Source organism: Tachyglossus aculeatus, chromosome X4 (assembly GCF_015852505.1).
Source record: "Tachyglossus aculeatus isolate mTacAcu1 chromosome X4, mTacAcu1.pri, whole genome shotgun sequence".
Classification (NCBI taxonomy): domain Eukaryota; kingdom Metazoa; phylum Chordata; class Mammalia; order Monotremata; family Tachyglossidae; genus Tachyglossus; species Tachyglossus aculeatus.
The window spans coordinates 61,561,778-61,580,260 of NC_052098.1; the positions used below are offsets into that span (position 1 = coordinate 61,561,778).

General features: G+C 42.2%; 1 protein-coding gene across 5 annotated transcripts in view; it reads left to right on the forward strand.

The window, feature by feature from the left end:
* LOC119948159 (stimulated by retinoic acid gene 6 protein-like) overlaps positions 1 to 17,770 on the forward strand; it is a 58,719-nt gene extending 40,949 nt beyond the window's left edge. For 2 of the 5 annotated variants that reach the window (XM_038770084.1, XM_038770085.1), the window contains 10 exons: positions 4,791 to 4,902; positions 6,448 to 6,601; positions 8,994 to 9,069; positions 11,919 to 12,000; positions 14,051 to 14,099; positions 14,188 to 14,305; positions 15,077 to 15,196; positions 16,215 to 16,378; positions 16,600 to 16,746; positions 16,908 to 17,770. In XM_038770084.1, coding sequence (XP_038626012.1) covers positions 4,791 to 4,902; positions 6,448 to 6,601; positions 8,994 to 9,069; positions 11,919 to 12,000; positions 14,051 to 14,099; positions 14,188 to 14,305; positions 15,077 to 15,196; positions 16,215 to 16,378; positions 16,600 to 16,746; positions 16,908 to 17,044 — 1,159 coding nt within the window. In that variant the 3' untranslated portion in view covers positions 17,045 to 17,770. The remainder of the gene's footprint in view (positions 1 to 4,790; positions 4,903 to 6,447; positions 6,602 to 8,993; positions 9,070 to 11,918; positions 12,001 to 14,050; positions 14,100 to 14,187; positions 14,306 to 15,076; positions 15,197 to 16,214; positions 16,379 to 16,599; positions 16,747 to 16,907) is intronic. The other 3 variants (XM_038770086.1, XR_005456626.1, XM_038770087.1) reach the window with 3 other exon arrangements.
* The last annotated feature ends 713 nt before the right edge of the window (positions 17,771 to 18,483 follow it).

Consider the following 18,483-nt stretch of genomic DNA (forward strand, 5'->3'; position numbering starts at 1 on the left):
CCAACAAAACCTGTGTTGGCCTCTGAAGATTCAGTTAAGAAGAATGCAAACTTGGAAGTGGATTATCAGACCTGAAGAAATCCAAGAATAGTCCAACTGCCCCATATACATTATTGTAGCATCCTAGCTGAGAAAAGCTCTTGTTACCCTTCTCACAAAGGGAATCTCGAAAACATGGAAATGATTATAATGATCTTCTGAAGCTGCCTTCCACCACCAAGGCGGAGTCCCTCAGAAACACAGAAAAACTGATAAAATGTGAAGGCTTGGCCTTAGCTCCAACTTTTGATTCCTGCAGATATCACTTAATGTGGATGATCTGGTCCTGCATGGACATGATATCCTGAGCCTCAGTTTCCTTATCTATTAAATGGGAATTCCCCTGTTCTCCCTCCTACGTATACTGTGAGCCCCATGTAGTACAGGAACTGTATCCCACCTGATTCTCTTTTATCTATCCCATTGATTAGTATAGTGTTTGACACATAGTAAATGCTTAACAAATGCCATTTATTATTGCTACAATTATTATTATAATTGGGCAGACATCAGTGAAAGAGACTACCTGTGCCATTTTCATTGGTAGCTCACAAATTAATACTACCAGGTACTGTTCTAGTTTGATCTCTTTAGACGACATAACTAAGTTAATCCTCACACTTCTAGGTAGAAACCTGGCAGCAGAAATTATTGGTCCTATTTTGCAGAAGAGGAAAGAGAGACATAAAGTAGTTGAAGTGGCTTGTCAAAATTGGATCCAGGAATGGGTCCTATTTCCCCTGACTTCCAGTCCAGTTTTCTGTCCACATGACATGGTTTCTCATTAACCACATGGCAAAATATGAAGTTGGCCAAATGACTGCCCACAAGCCATATATGTGGTTGGCAAGGAATTGGACTTCAACTGCACTGGCAACTTCCCCCTCTCCTGCCCAGGCTCTACCGGCTACTCCTACCTCCCACTTCACTCCTACCCTATTGCCCTTTCTTTCTTTCCCAAGAGCTTCCCCATAGGGCCAGTTGTAATATCACCATCTTTGCTACCACAGGAAGGCTGAGCAGGTGGGAGTTCATTCATTCATTCAATTGTATTTACGGAGCGCTTACTGTGTGCAGAGCACTGTACTAAGCGCTTGGGAAGTACAAGTTGGCAACATAACTTGCCAACATTGGCGTTGAGAAAAGAGACAGAGAGAGAGAGAGAATCATTATGTTTACATGGGGCAAATGTTATTTTTTTCCTGAAGATCATTTTTCAGTGAAAATCAATTTTTGTCCTGAATTGGCATGAAGGAAATTCAAACTATCAATAAATAAATCAATTGTATTTCTTGAGTGCTTACTCTGTGCGAAGCACTGTTCTAAACACTTGGGAGAGTACAGAATTAGCAGGCACATTCCCTGCCCATAATGAGCTTACAGTGTAGAAGGGGAGACAGACATTAATATGAATAAATAAATAATTTTAATGAATAAATTAAAGATATGTACACAAGTGCTAGGGGGTTGGGGGTGGGGTGAATAGCAAACATCCTAAGGTCATAGAAACTAAACACTATTCTAGTGTTGGTGGGAATTGTGCCGTGCAGTCAAGGATGGAGGTTTTGTAGACAGAACTGGATTGACTCTGAAAACTTACCGGTAAAACCAAGAAGGCTTGAAAGCATGGGGAGATGGGGAGGGAGAAGGTGTTGAGTGGAAGCTTGGCCCCAGCTCTTTATAGTCTCTAGGCAGCTCTGCTGGAGGGAGTGCTAACTTTTCATTTTGAGCCTGGGGGTGAAACCGTGGTGGAGTTTTGAGAGTGTGGGGCCCCAATAAATCAATCAATAGCACTTACTGAGGATTGATGGTTTGCGGAGTTCTTGTACTAAGCCTGTCTTCACCACCCCTTTAGACTATGAGCCCTATGTGGGATAGGGACTGTGTCCATCCTGATTATTTTCATTCATTCATTCATTCAATCATATTAATTGAGTGCTTACTGTATGCAGAGCACTGTAGTAAGCACTTGGGAAGTACAAATCAGCAACATATAAAGACGGTCCCTACCCAACAATGGGCTCACAGTCTAGAAGGGGGAGACAGACAATAAAACAAAACAAGTTGACAGGTGTCAATACCATCGGAATGGAGTTATAGCTATATACACATCATTAATAAAATAAATGTAGTAAATATGTACAAATAAAATAAATGGAGTAATAAATATGTACAAATATATACTAGTGCTGTGGGGAGGGGAAGGGGAGAGGGCAGAGGGAGGAGGGGGATGATGGGAGGGGAGTAGGAGGAGGAGAGGAAAGAGGGGGGGCTCAGTTTGGGAAGGCCTCCTGGAGGAGGTGAGCTCCCCAGCAGGGCCCTGTAGGGAGAAAGAGAGCTAGCTTGGTGGATTTGTGGAGGAAAGGCATTCTAGGTCAGAGGAAGGACGTGGGCCAGGAGTCGACAGCGGGACAGGCAAGAACGAGGCACAGTGAGGAGGTTAGCAGCAGAGGAGTGGAGTGTGAGGGCTGGGCTGTAGAAGGAGAGAAGCGGGGTGAGGTAGGAGGGGGCAAGGTGATGGAGACCCTTGAAGCCAAGAGTGAGAAGTTTATGCTTGATTTGTAGGTTGACAGGCAACCACTGGAGATTTTTGAGGAGGGGAGTGACAGGCCCAGGGTGTTTCTGTACAAAGATAATCCGGGCAGCAGAGTGAAGTATAGACGGAAGCGGGGAGAGACAGGAGGATGGGAAATCAGAAAGGAGGCTGATGCAGTAATCTAGTCTTTTTGTATCTCCTCCCGTGCTTAGCACTTAGTAAGCTCTCGATAAATGCCATCAGCATCATTTCCTCAATCCCAGCCCCGCGCTTTTTCCACTAGACCATAATGACTGAGATCCAGTTGGGAACATTTTGTACTCTGATCAGTCTTAGCATCTCTGCTGGAAACCAGAGCTTTTTAAATCCTCACTGTAGGGTGAGAGGGAGCTCTCACATATGGAATCCATGCCCCCTCAAAGCTACACCTCCTGGAAACTAACCCTCCTGAAGCTATCATCTCAGCCTCTTAGTTGTCTTCAACACTATAGGCTACTCTCTTCTCCTGTAAATACCACTTAAACTTGGTTTTCTAATAGTTTTCTCCTGTTTCTCTTCCTACATCTCTGGCCATTCCCCAGTCTCTTTCACTGGCTCTTTCTCTACTTATCATTACTTAATTCCCTAACTCCTAACTCCACCCTTCTAATTCCTTATCTCCACCAAAGCTCTGTTCTGGGTCCCCTCCTCATATTTTACACTCACTCCTATGGAAGAGATCATCGGTTTCCATGTCTCCAGATACCACCGCTACATAGATGACTCCCAAATCTGCGTCACTAGCCCTGACATCTTTATGCTCTACAATCTTGCATTTCCTCTTGCCTCCAAGACACGTCTACATGTATGTTCTCACTGACACCTCAACCTCAATATGTCCAAAACTTCTCATCTTTCCCTCAAATCCTTTCCTCCAACCACTTTTCCAATCACAGTTAACCATACCACCAACCTCCCTGTCTCCCAAGCCCATAACCTTGGCATTCTTTCCTCTCTTTCAACCTTCATATTCGGTCTGTTGCCAAATCCTATCACATTTTCCTTCACATCGTTTCCAGAATCCACCATCCAAATGATCACCACTCTGGTCCAGGCACTCATTACATCCCTGTGATTATTGCATCAGCCTTCTTGTCCCCACCGCCTCACTTCCCCACCTCCAGTCTCCAGTCCATACTTCACTCAACTTCCCAGAACATTTTTCTAAACTGCTATTCTCTATACATCTCCCCACTCCTCAAAACTTCCAATGGTTTCCCTTTCTTCTCATCAAGCACAAACTCATGAACACTGGCTTTAAGGCACTTTACTCTCTTCCTTGTTTTTATCCACTCTCTTCCCCCACTTCACCCCAGTTCTTCCACCACTTCACCCACTCTTAGTTCTTTTCAAGCAACCCTACTCACTAATCTCATTGTTGTCTCTCCCACCATTGATTTGTTGTTCACACCCTCCCCACTGACTGGAAATCCCTCTTCATTTTCATCTGATAGCCCACAACTCTCCCCATCTTCAAACCCCTTCTACGATCACATCTCCAGGAGGCCTTTCCCTAGTAATAGCTGATCTTCTTACTTTGTATTCCCCAATTTCCAACTCTGCTTTTTCTTGCCACCTAAGCACTTAGGTTACCATAGCCCCCATAGTACTTATGAATTTATGTGATATGCTCTATTACTTCCTCTTATTGGTAATTTATTTTAGTGTCTATGTCCTCCTCTAGATTGTAAGGTCCTTGAGAGCAGGGATCATGTATATTTATTCCATTGTACACCCCCAAGAAAAAGCAGGTGTCTTGGAGCGTGTGTGCATGTTTGTATTTGAGCAAGGGCATGGATTTCATATTTTTAAACTCCCTGTTCAGGGTGGCAAACTGCTATACCTTATCACTACAAAATGAGCAAATTGAAATATCTCTGCTAATTGAATCACAAAAACTTTTTATCCGAAGACTCTCCTGAATCAGAATTAAGCAACAACCAAACAAACCAACACATACAAATGTTGCCTAAATGTTAATCAGGTCCTACAAATAGAATTCACAAGTAGAGATTGCGCAGGTTACATGATGCTTGATCATCTGAAAATTATTTTACATTGCTCAAATGTAGTAAATTTTTCCCTCCTGTATGACACGGTCTTAAAATAGCTAGAAGAGTAGTTGAGCTTTCTTTCATCAACAATCTCAGTTTTGTTTGCATGTATTCATTCACAGAGAAGAAGAAAAGTCTTGGTTTCAACGTAGGATATATGAATGGGATCCGTTTTTTCAGTTCCCCAGCAGAATGATTGGTACTGCTGTGCTAGCCTTAATCTGCCTGTACCTCGTAAGTAGCTTTTTGTTTAGTTTAGTTTTGTTTTCTTTTTAAATGTTATTTGCTAAGCCAGGCACTGAACTAAGGGCTGGGGTAGATACAAGCCAAACAGATTGGACACAGTCCCTATCCCAGATGGGGCTCACAGTCTTAATCCCCATTTTACAGATGAGGTAACTGAGGCACAGAGAAGGTAAGTGACTTCCCCAAGGTCACACAGCGGACAAGTGGCAGAGCTGGGATTAGAACCCAGGTCCTTCTGTCGCCCAGGCCCAGGCTCTATCAACTAGGCCATGCTGCTTTTTGTAGCTCAGAACTATGCCTTTGCTATTCCATGAATATCCAATATAATACTATTGCAGGTGTTGAAATTTCAGTTCAAGTGCAGAAATTTAATGTTGGACCTAATTTGGAGCAAAGATGATGAGTTGATGTGTGCCATCTAGGATAATGTGCCTTTACAGGTTATTTTAGACCTTAATTGAATATTCCTTCATGTTTCCCAGACTAAAATTGCCAGCTCCTACAATAGCAGAAAACATTAACATCGTTCTGATCCCTGAAATGTCTATTAAGGAGGCCTCAGCTAGATAAGAACAAATACATGTATTGGCTTTAATGATAAGCCCTAAACATCCCAAATTCCTCTCCTCTACACACAGACCAAGATACATTTTGGTGTACTCATCACACACACACACACACACACACACACACACACACACACACACACACACGCACACACACACACACACCCCACCCCACCCCCACCACCACTACCACCACCACCACCACCCCCCAAAACCAAAAAAAGTCCTGGATTTGTGCACTCATTTCTGAAAGTTATTTTCTAGACACTCTTCAAGTCTCTCAGAGGCAAGGTATTGAGTCAGCTCAGGGGTGAAGCAGGATAAGTACAATACAAATCACTGAAAAACTCAAATCCTATCCTTAGGGATGTTTATTATGGGTTTGATCAAAAGTGAAGCACAATGACAATAAAAGTTTTCAACCTACTTCTAGGAAGACTTTCTAATTTCTCATCTCCCCATACTATTCTTTGTCTCTTCTGTAATGATGGTGTCACCTATGACTAGTCTCTCATCTTCCCACCCTATTCTCTCTCCTTTCTGCATCACCTCTGCATATAGTACAGTACAGCTCTGCACACAGTAAGCGCTCAATAAATATGATTGAATATAAGCATTTTGATACCCACCCCCTGGCACTTATCCTTGTACTCTGCTGCTTCCCCTCTCTGGATTAGATTTTAATATCTTTCTCCCCCACTAGATTGTGAACTCCTAGAGGGCAGGGATTGTGTCTGTCAACTCTATTGTACTGTCCTAATTGCTCAGCACATTTCTCTGCACACAATAAGCAGTCAATAAATGCCACTGATTAATTGACTGACTAAACCTCAACTCCTGCAGGCCAACAGTCTCAGGAAGAGAATTTTTGCCCAGCACCTATCCCACTCCTCCATACTCCAAACTACTATATGGCTAAAGAAAAGCAACATCTCTAATGCACTTTCCGGTGTTTTTCCCTCCTCAGTTCATTATTATAGAATTCTGCGTGTACATATACGTTGTTCAAGAGCTGGAAGTGTTTGAGAGGGAGCTCGAGAACTACATCATTTCAGATAATGAAACAAGTATGCTGATGCCTGCTGTTCTTAAAATCAGAGATCTGATTCAAGTCACCAAAGGTAAATCCATTATTAGGTATTGGGACTCTCTGGAGGCTGAGATTGTATTTTACTTAAAATACATTTCTAGAATTCACAGATAATCTTGCCATAGGATGTCAATTTACAAAACCAGGATATGTTAGAGATAATGGATATATAAAGCCTTCTTTCTCCCGGTTTGCTCTCCCTTCTGTGTCATCTGTGCACTTGGATCTGTGACCTTTGGACATTTAATATTCACTCCACCCCAAGCCCGCAGCATTTATGTACATATCATTAAATTTTATACTATAAATTACTTATATAAATATCTCTCTGCTCCTCTAGACCGTGGATAGGGACTATCTCTGCTAATTCTGTTGACTTCCAAGTGCTTAGTACAGTGCTCTACACACAGTAAGCACTCAATAAATACCACTGATTGATTGATCTGCATATAAACTTCTGAATGCCAAATATGTTTTGGAATTAATGCTGCTAAACTGAAAATTCAAACCACCACAAGCCTGATCAAAGTTTTTTAGCAGAGTATAGAAAGGGGGAAGGTGTCATGGAGTATGACATGAAACAAAGAAGGCAATTGAGGCTGCTGAAGTAAATTATGGATGAGCCTTTGACCAATCCCACAGGCTTTTGGAGCAAGTACCTGAGAGAAGGAATTGATTGTAGGGCTAGTAACTTGCACAACGCCAGTCAATCAGTCAATCAATCGTATTTATCGAACACTTACTGTGGACCAAGCATTATACTAAGTGTTTGAGAAGGTACAGTATAACAGAGTTGGTAGGCACATTCCCTGCCTCCAGTGAGCTTACAGTCTAGAAGGACTTACGCTCTTTCTTCTCTGCCACTCATGTTTCTGCTGGGGCATAGACAGCACAGTATGCAAGCAGGCATGCAGGGGTGCAGCACATTGTGAAGGGCAGGCAATAATTCTGCATACAAAACCTACCATTTATAGCCATAGTGAGCGTAGTGTCGATGCTGTGCCTTACATCCATAGACCACCTTGGTAGCCACTTCGGTCTTCTCCTACCATGTCGGGCAGTTATTACTGCAGGATTCCTACAGAGCCTGTCCACCCCACAAGACCCCCAAGGGGGTTCTTCAGAGTAAGAAACCTTCATCTACTGATGGCCCAGCTCCCACAGGCACTTACTTCTTGCTGTTTTGCCCTCTACCGTGGGGAGGTCCGGGTGCAAATTTGTAAGGGGAAAGTGTCATACTTCTCCTCTCCAGATGAGTAAGTGTACACATAACTAAATGCGGATTGTAGGACTCTATAGTGTTTAAGTTTTGTATGTTATCCCTCGACTGCACAGCTGAGTTGAGCAACGTAATTCACGTAAATAAAAATAGAAAAGAAAACAGTTATCCATACTTTATACCCATTGAGTTTCACTCCTTGTGAAGTTCAATAAAGGAAAGTGGGAAAGAAATATACCTTCCCTGCGGTGGATACAGTTTGCTCAGGGTCACAAAGTTCATGAGCCAGTCAGTCAGTGGTATTTGTTGAGTGTTTACTGTGGGCAGAGCACTGTACTAAATGCTTGAGTACTGTACTAAGCAAATCTATAGTAAATTGCATCCTTCTTCACATAGGTTGAGGTTGATTGCAAAGAGGAAATTAGAGAATATATTTTCAACTAATCAAGTAGAGGGTGCAAAATGCTCCATCATTATGTAAATATATTAAGGAGAGTAAAAAAACATGCAAGACTAAACGTGCACCACAAGTTAAAGATTTTCATGATCAGTAAACCCTGAAACAATACAGTTGCAGTCTGAGTAATCCTTCTGGATGAATTTAGAAAGAAGTCACATTCAACTCACAATATTGACCCAAGGAGATGAATCAAATCAAAGGGGTTGGTGCCAAAATGCACTTACTGAAGTGACATATTTTTGGAAGCTCCAAGTCAGAGGAGAGAGCTCCTAGAGCACAAGACTTCAGTAGTGAGGGGGAGGGGAGCAGATGAAAGGGCAGAAAGAAAGGCAGAGAGATACAAAACCAAAGGTAAACAGAGGGAGACATGGGCAGAAACAGATAGATAATTGGAGCTACAGATGTGGACACACACAACCCTAAAACACATGCGCGTATACTCTGAGATTCTCAGATGGGCATAGAGCAGAGCAACAACAGCAGTAGGAGGAGGTAAGAGAAACTGGAGCCAGAAAGCTGATGTTCCTTTTTGCCTCCTCCCACCACTCATACTCTACTTTGTGATGGACAGAGCATCACTACTCCTTCTAAGGCAGAAAGCAAGAATTTTGTGGGTCCTGTCAATTGGCAGAATGGGGAGGTGGTTATGCTAATATTTGTTAGCACACTTGATTGATTAACTGTGTCAGAAGAGTTAGTGCCTGAAGTGTTTTAGATGATATTGAGACAATATCCTTTTTCCAGGTGTCTGGACTTGGACTAGCTTTCCTGCCTCCTTCACAAGTATTAGCTATGTGTTTCACATTCTAGCCTGCTACAGGTAAGAGCGTTCAGTTAAGTGACCAGTCTATTAATAGTGTGCAAACAAACTCAGCTATTAGCGTTTGTAACTGGGGTGCTCAATTATAAATGCCCAACCCTACACTAGGTAGAGTTTCCCAGAGTTACCCTCTTTTGCTATGATCTTTGATATTTACATACCACTAGTGTGTAAGGATGAGTCCCTTAAAAACCACCAGACAGAATGACACTATATCACCCTGACACTTTCTGGTCTTGTTCATTATATTCAAGGTCTAGTGGAGACAGGCAGTTGTGACCTTGTAGAAAGAGCACAGACTTGGGAGTCAGGAGACCTGGGGTTTAATCCCAGCTCTGCCACTTGCCAGTTGTGTGACCTTGGGTAAACTACTTAACTTCTCTGTGCCTCTGTTACCTCATCTGTAAAATGGGAATTAAAATACATATTCTCCTTCCTCCTTAGACTATGTACCCCATGTAGGACAGGAAATGTTTCTGACCTGATTTTATTGTATCCAGAACTTAATCCTTAACAAATCCACAATTACTATAGTTATTACTATTATTATTAAGGGAAAACTAGCATTAGTCAACCTAGAATAAATACAGCTCTGGCCTGGAATGCCCTCCCTCCTCAAATCTGCCAAACTAGCACACTTCCCCCCTTCAAAGTCCTACTGAAAGCTCACCTCCTGCAGGAGACCTTCCCAGACTAAGCCCCCCTTTTCCTCTGCTCTTCTTCTCCTCCCCATCACCCTGACTTGCTCCCTTTGCTCTACCCCACCTCCCCGCCCCATAGCACTTGTGCATATGTACATATTTACAATTATAATTCTATTTATTTGTATTAATGATGTGTATAGATCTATAATTCTATTTATTTATAATGATGCTACTGATGCCTGTTTACTTGTTTTGATGTCTTTCTCCCCCTTTCTAGACTGTGAGCCCACTGTGGGCAGGGGTTGTCTCTGTTGCTGAATTGTACTTCCCAAATGCTTAGAACAGTGCACTGCACACAGTAAGTGCTCAATAAATACGATTGAATGAATGAATACAGCTAGTCTGAGCTATCCCATGTCCTTGTCCGTTATTGGTCAGTCTTCCTATCAGACTTTTTTGAATGTTACTTTTTTCTAAAGAATTGCTGTCATTGACATTTGACCTTCTTCAGTTTCCAAAGGACCCATTGTGAATATCACAACAGTGCAGAAACCAAGCAGGACTCAGTCAGTAAGGCATCATAGTGACATATAGTACACTACAACAGAAAAGGTTGCCCACTCTGCTATCTAATATGTTTTTAACAAAATCTGAAAGACGCCCAAGCTGCCAGAAAGTCAAGGGATAATGGATAAAGAAGGAGAAGAGGAAGGAGCTGGAACTCGGCTATTTTGGATTTGATAGAGCTAGGATAGAACATGATATTTTAAACTCTAAAAATGAACTGGAATCAATCAACCAATAGCAATCAATCAATAGGCCTTCCCAGACTAAGCCCCCTCTTCCTCAGCTCCCCCTCCCTTCTGTATCACCTCGATTCACTCCCTTTGCTCTTCCCCCCTCTCCCCACCCCATAGCACTTATGTATATATGTATATACCTATAATTCTGTTTGTATTAATGCCTGTTTACTTGTTTTGATGTCTGGCCCCCCCCCCCCCCCCCCAAGACTGTAAGCCCACTGTGGGCAGGGATTGTCTCTCTTTATTGCTTTATTGTACTTTTCAAGTGTTTTGTATAGTGCTCTGCACATGGTAAGTGCTCAGTAAATACGATTCAATGAATGAATGAATGAATGAATGAATAGCGCTAAATTCATTGTGGACAAGGAAAATTTGTAGTACTCTCCTAAGTGTTAATATAGTGCTCTGCACACAGTAAGTGCTGAGTAAGCACCACTAATGATGGTGATGATGATGATGATTTATCAAGTGCATACTGTTAGGCAGGCTACTAAGAACTTGGGAGAGTACAATAGAAGCAACACACAAACTCCATGCCCTCAGGAGTCTGCAGTGTAATGGGGGAGACCGACAAAAGTTATTTGCACATAGTGAAAATGTATTGATGTCTTTTCAGCTCCCATTGAACCCAGGGCCCAGGTGGGAGAAATAAAGGGAATTTTTCAGTTTTCCGTCACTGTGTTTTTGAAGGAAATCAGTCCTAAGGATAAAAAGTAACTGGTGGCATGTGCCACCCCTGGAGACACTTTTCTTTTTTCTATGAAATTTCTCTGAATGACAATTCAGTCATCCAAAAGCACCATAGAGGGAAGAGCCAAGACTATTGGACATAATAAATCCCATCAATGGCTCCAATGGCTACTTAATGACATGTATACACACACACACACACACATATATATATATATATATGTATAGTGTATATTTTACAAAATTTCTATAAGAGTGAGTTGTATTGTGAGAGTTCAGATTTGAGGCCCTTAAATTCATATACTGTTTGATTGTGGATCTAGAGCAATGCGAAATGTGAATTATAATAATAATAATTATGGTGATGGTGTTTGTTAAGCACTTACTATGTGCTTAGCACTGTTGTAAGTGCTGGGATAGGTACAAGGTTATCAGGTTGTCCCATGTGGGGCTCACAGTCTTAATCCCCACTTTACAGATGAGGTAACTGAGGCACAGATAAGTTAAGTGACTTGACCAAAGTCACACAGTTGACAAGTGGCATAGCCGGGATCAGAACCCATGACCCCTGCTTCCTAAGCCTGGGCTCTTTCCACTAAGCCACCCTGACATTACACCACCTGCTTTTTTAGTCAAATGCATCTTTAGTCAAATTCATTAGTTTTCGAAAATTAGATTTAGTAGCCTTACTTAATTTTCCATTTTCATCTAGAAAACATATTAAGAGGCTCTGGTCAGGAGAGAAAAAATTTCTTCCTCTGAAATTTCACAGTCCTTCCTCTTCTGAAAGCGTGGTAAGCATTGTCATCATCTTGTCTTTTAAAATGTCTGACTCAGTTCTTTGGCTAAATCACACACTGTACTGCTTTGAAGGACAAAGTATACTCAGTTCTTCCATAACACAAGGATTGCTTTCTTGCAAAACAATGTGTTAAGGAAAACCTACACTGTGTTACTCACCTATTATGATGCCAAGCTCATAAGCAGTTTCTTCCGATACTGAAGCACGCGGAGCCCAAACAGGCTTATATTAATAAAAGAACATTCCCTAATTGAATTTTAGCCAAATTTGTAGTGAAAAAGTGCATTAAGGCAAGATTGGGTGTACATTTCTGATGTTCCCTTCCCTCCCCTTATAACTCCTCCACATACACACACATGATAGACTCCAGTGGGACTTTGTATAATTGAGAAACAATGTAGTAATTCCACAAGATCTGACCTCATTTTCCATGTGAATCAAGAAATATGTCCAAAAGACCTCATTTTAGCATTTTTTAATTGAAATGTTATCAATGTGCTATCCTTCTTATTGCTCTAGCGTGATTTTCTTTGTCATTTCTTTTGGTTGTAACATGTTTGATGAAAGCAAGTGAGTCCCTACAGTGACACCAAAGGCTAATGAAGTTGTATTTTAATAAAATATTAAGTATCACCATATTTGATGATAATTCGGACAAAACCCTATTTGCCTTTTTTTTCCAGGGGGCTTGGGGGTGGTGGGCAGTACTGGTTAGCACTTACTATGTGTACTGTACTAAGTGCTGGGATAGATACTAGTTACTCAGGTTGGATGCAAGTTACTCAGGTTGGACCCAGTCCCTGTTCCACATGGGGTTCACAGTCTTAAGTAGGAGGCCTTAATGTTTAAGTCAGTTTAGCGTATTTTCTCTAAGTTAAGAATGAAATTTTAGAGCCCTACAGTTCTAACTTAACTTTTAAGAATATTCAAAGAATAGGGAGTTCTCCTGCATAATAATAGTAATAATGATAATATAATTGTTAAGCACCTACCCTGTGCCATGCACTGTACTGAGCACTGGGATAGATAAAAGATAATCAGGTTGGACATAGCCCCCCTCCTGCAAGAGGCCCATAGTCTAAGGACTATCCTGAGCCCCTGAGCCCCATGCAGGATAGGGATTGTGTCTGACCTGATTAACTTGTTTATATCGCAGTGCTTCTAACAGTGCTTGGCTTGCTAGCACTTAACAAATACTATTAGTTTTTTTAAAAATATGTAGATAGTACCTCAGAAATGTGAACCCTGGTCCAAACTGAAACCATGCTTCTGTCAGCCCACACAGCTCTAGGCATTCACAACCACTAATCTCCTCACTGTACCTCGCTCTCGCCTGTCCCGCCATCGACCCCCGGCCCACGTCATCCCCCGGGCCTGGAATGCCCTCCCTCTGCCCATCCGCCAAGCTAGCTCTCTTCCTCCCTTCAAGGCCCTGCTGAGAGCTCACCTCCTCCAGGAGGCCTTCCCAGACTGAGCCCCTTCTTTCCTCTCCCCCTCGTCCCCCTCTCCACCCCCCCGTCTTACCTCCTTCCCTTCCCCACAGCACCTGTATATATGTATATATGGTTGTACATATTTATTACTCTATTTATTTATTTATTTATTTATTTTACTTGTACATTTCTATCCTACTTATTTTATTTTGTTGGTATGTTTGGTTCTGTTCTCTGTCTCCCCCTTTTAGACTGTGAGCCCACTGTTGGGTAGGGACTGTCTCTATGTGATGCCAATTTGTACTTCCCAAGCGCTTAGTACAGTGCTCTGCACATAGTAAGCGCTCAATAAATACGATTGATTGATTGATTGATTGATTGATTGTTATGGACAGTACTGATCTATTTTAGATACAGTATTTGAAATACATTCTATTCTGCCCTTGCAACTAAGAAGAACTTCATTAACTGCATTTGGATCTTGAGTCATTTTCTCTAATGCACAAGCTTGCCAATTAAACACTTTTTCTAGCCTCCACACAATGCATTTTGTTGTGTGTGTTCCAATAATGCACAATAAACTTTTGACTTAACTGTGTTTTTCCTCAGGCGGCCATAGCAAGATACTCAGGTTGGCAAATAGCATACATTTTATGGGGTAAGTGCCAGACTTTTGTATGCTCAGAAGAAATTGGGGTGTTTTTCTTCCTCCTGCCATATTGAGAAGCAGGTCTTTCTTTCTCCAGGCTACCTCATCATCCATGTGGTCCAGTGTCTCTTTGGTGTGATGTTCACATACAGTTTAGTTTTACCAGTAAGACACAACCAAGGGCTGGCAATGCTGAAAGATTTGGGCATTGGGATGTAAGTGACAATACTTCTTATTCGCATATTCTCTCAGTCAACAAATCTCACTTTCACAGTATTTTCATATTTAAAAATCTTCTTCCCCTTCCTCGGAACCCCAATCTAAACTACCTTTAACTCACTGATTACAAAGAGGGGAGAGAATTTGGAGTTCCCCTTGTTCACCTCTACCAAACCCTTATTTCTCAGGGTTTGGGGAGCTGTTTTTCCCATTATTTTCTTGACCGGTTTAGTAGGTTGAATAATTTGACCACCCTCCTGGCCAGAGAGGCTGCTGTAGTCCTCTTGAGGTACTTTGCCCCACAGAGTTGTTCCATGATTGGCGAGTCAGCATAGGTAATGGTTCCAACACCTGTCCTTCCCCAGCCTATTCCCTTGGGGACTGAGTCTCTCCTGGACTTCTGTAGTAGTAGTAGTAATAGAATTTATTACGTTCTTACTTTGTGCAGAGCACTGTACTGGGAATACATTCGGTATATCTCAACCATCCAAACTTTAAGCAATCTGTTGCACTGTACTTTTCCAAAAACTTAGTACTGCACACAGTAAGCACTCAGTAAATACCATTGATTGATTGATTTGGGGGGAATGAAGAGGAGGACATAGATTTGAAGTCATCAGAATTAACTTAGCTCCCTCTACTTCCTCAGCCTCTGCAGATCAAAGGGGATGTGTGAGAGGATTTGACAGTGCTTCCCCATGTCACTACAGAAAGTCTCCACAAAGCATCTCTTAAAAGCATGCTATGTTTTGTTCTGTCTCTTTCAGTCTTACAATTTCAATCATTGTGGGGCTCATGGTGTTGCAAATTTGGATCGCTGGCAGATTTTTCCTTCAACCAAAGATTGGGCCTAGCGATAAGCAGAAACCGTTAGCCCTGAACCACAGGTCAGTGAAGGGATCTACTTGGTTCCCCCACAAACACAGATTCCCATGGAAGCCGAGCAAAGAGAGGAGCACAAAGAGGTGGATGATACTAAATTGCACTAATGATACTAATTTCTTTTGAGCGCTGGCTGGGCTTGAGGGCCTATGCTTGTTTTCATGATTGCTCTAAGAAACTATTCCCAAGTAGATCAAGATTTCCTACCCAGAGGCCTTAATCAGAGCATTGGTCCTCAGCTTTGGAGGCTCCACTCTGCTCCCAGGGTCTGAAGCTCCCAACCCCCTCAAATACTGTTTTTAGAATAATAATAATAATTATGGTATTTGTTAAGCCATGTGCCAAGCACTGTTCTAAGTGCTGGGGTAGATACAGTGTAATCGGGTTGTCCCACTTGGGGCTCACAGTCTTAATCCCCATTTTACAGATGAGGTAACTGAGGCACAGAGAAGTTAAGTGGCTTGCCCAAGGTCACACAGCAGACAAGTGGCAGAGCCGGGATTAGAACCCACGTCCTCTGACTCCCAAACCCGTGCTCTTTCCACTAAGCCACGCTGCTTCTCAGGATGATTTACACCTGCCCTTCTCCTTCTCCCAACATAGCCACAGAATCAGCACAGGGGAAAGGAGAGGAGTGAGCATACTTGGGAGAAGAAATATAGGAGCTACCCCAAGCGGCATGGTGCATAAGACTCATAGATCCATGAATGGCCCACACTGCTGGATAGGATTCAAAGGGTAAAGGGGTCCCTAGAAAATAGAAACTAGGAATAATCTTGAAGAGATTAGCACTCATTCAATACAGTTTAGTTGATAAAGATGATGGTGATGATGTTGACACTAAAAATAAGCAAACTAATATTCATGGTAGAAGACCTAGTCTCCAGTCTCTGCCTAAACCACAATCTAGTCCTTACTACGTGAGACTCTTCTTATGGCATGAACTCCCAAATCAAAGGCAATAAAGTGATCCTTATGAGAGTCCAGAGAGTTATGCAACTTTCAATTTTCTCCTATTTGTAGGAAAGCATTCCACAACTTCAACTACTTCTTGTTCTTCTACAACATCCTCCTGGGCCTAGGGGCTTGTCTCTCTAGACTGCTTTTCAGTTGCATCTTGGGAACTTGGTTGATAGCCCGGCTAGACAGGACCATCCTGCAGAATGGTTATGAAAGGGCTGATATGGGTGAGTGTCATAAGTCCCTCAGGATGTCACATGCACCCTTCCCTGGGAATTCGCAGGGCATTGGTGCATGCTGGCCTAACCAATCAGGCCAGGCAGAAGCCGGCCTGGTCCTTGCCAAGAGAGATAGGACAGGCCTAGTCTCTGCTAGATAGCTTTGATCTGGTACAGAGTTAACAGACCTTTCTGCAGCTTCAGAGGAAAAATAATCTTTTCGATCACAGGATACATCTCATGGATCGGAATGCTGTTTGTGGACCATTACCATACCAACCCTGTCCTTGTAAGTTTTTGCCACATCTTGGTGACAGACCACGCTGAAAGAAAATTTCAGAGCTCCATCAAGTATGGGTACTTGAATCATTCCCCAGGTAAATTTTTGTATAGCAACTTCCACTTGGTCAGGGAAGCCAAGAACCAACATTCCCAATGGGTTTCTGAGATTAGTGTGATTTCCAGAAATGAACATGAGTGTTCTTTGCAGATGAAAGCATATCCACTGTGACCAATTTGTTATTTCTTTTTATTGTAGGTCCAAGAGTGTCACAAAAGGCCAGGATGAGATGGTTTCTCCTGTACACCCTTTTGCAAAACCCCAGACTTTCCTCACTCAGAAAGCCTAAAGCAGAACTGGAATTCAGGGATCTTCCCCATATTACTTGTAGCTGATGTGCTCCAACAGATGAAATGCCTGAATCTCTTAAACAGAGTTTATCTCCTATGACTCCTGGAGTTTGAGATGTGAGATCAGGGGATAGTGCGGTGTGGTGGGATTCAGACCATTAGCCATGACATTTGGGATGCCTCCCTCTGGCACCAAATGAGCACAAGTACTGTCCATAAATGGTGATTTGTTATAACATTTCCCCTCCTTTTGCTGAAAGGGTAAGATATGCCTTATCATTCCATCATATTAAACTAACAAACCAAAAAAAAAAGGCCAATTGACTTATTCCAGTAAATTCCTTTAGCTGGGTGGGCCAATAATGTCAATTTCCTCATCTTCTCCAGGGTCCACGTTAGTCAACAAGTGTAAAATTGAGCTTCTTTTCTTTGATACCAAAGAAGATAGGCCTGGTCGTGATTTTCCACCCTGACTAGCCCTGTAGCAGTTGCAGATCCTGAAGACAACTAAGTTGGCCACAGAGGCCACATCATCACTCAGATAGGAACACTGAGGAGCCCAGAACCAGTCTTTTTTCTGGGTGTGAAGAAGCACTGGTAAATTGCTGTCAAGTTGGCAGGACTTTTATCTTCCCTATTAAAGTCAGTGGACCAAGCTCTTTTTTTTTTTAAGAAAAAAAAAGAAAATACCCGGGCTCTTGGCTCCAAATATTGATTTCTGTATAATTTGCATGCATTTGCTACCAAATTCACCAGCCTTTAAATTCAAATACATGGTGGTAAGTGCTTAGTACCGTGCTTTGCACACAGTGAGCGCTCAATAAATACAATTGAATAAATGAACGGTGGTGTGTATATGAGTTATGCATGTGTGTGTGTATGTGTGTGTGCATGCCCATGCTCTAATTTTCAAGATGATGCTATCATCAGTTAGATTTTTCTCAATGTGTCTCTGTGTGTATGACCGACAAGACCTGAACCAACCCTAAGGCAAGGCCAATTTGTTGTCCTTATCAACAAATGGAACTCTACAGATCTATCTTGGTGTTGGGAGGTGGTGTGGCATGTTTTGTTTTGTGTCTGTCTCCCCCTTCTAAACTGTGAGCCCGTTGTTGGGTAGGGACCGTCTCTATATGTTGCTGACTTGTACTTCCCAAGCGCTTAGTACAGTGCTCTACACACCGTAAGCGCTCAATAAATACGATTGAATGAATGAATGAATGAATTGAGTGCTTACTGTGTGCAGAGCACTGTACTATGCACTTGGGAGAGTACAATGTGACAATAAACAGATACATTCCCTGGCCAAAAAGAGCTTACGGTCTAGAAGTGTCTTGAAATGGGGGTCGCAAGATCCTGGATTACTTGGATTCTGAAGTACTATACATGTGAGATAGAAACATAGAGATCATAATACACACAATACTGTTAAGAAAGCCTTTGACTTTATAATATTACCACTACAGGGATGCAAGAGGGATTCA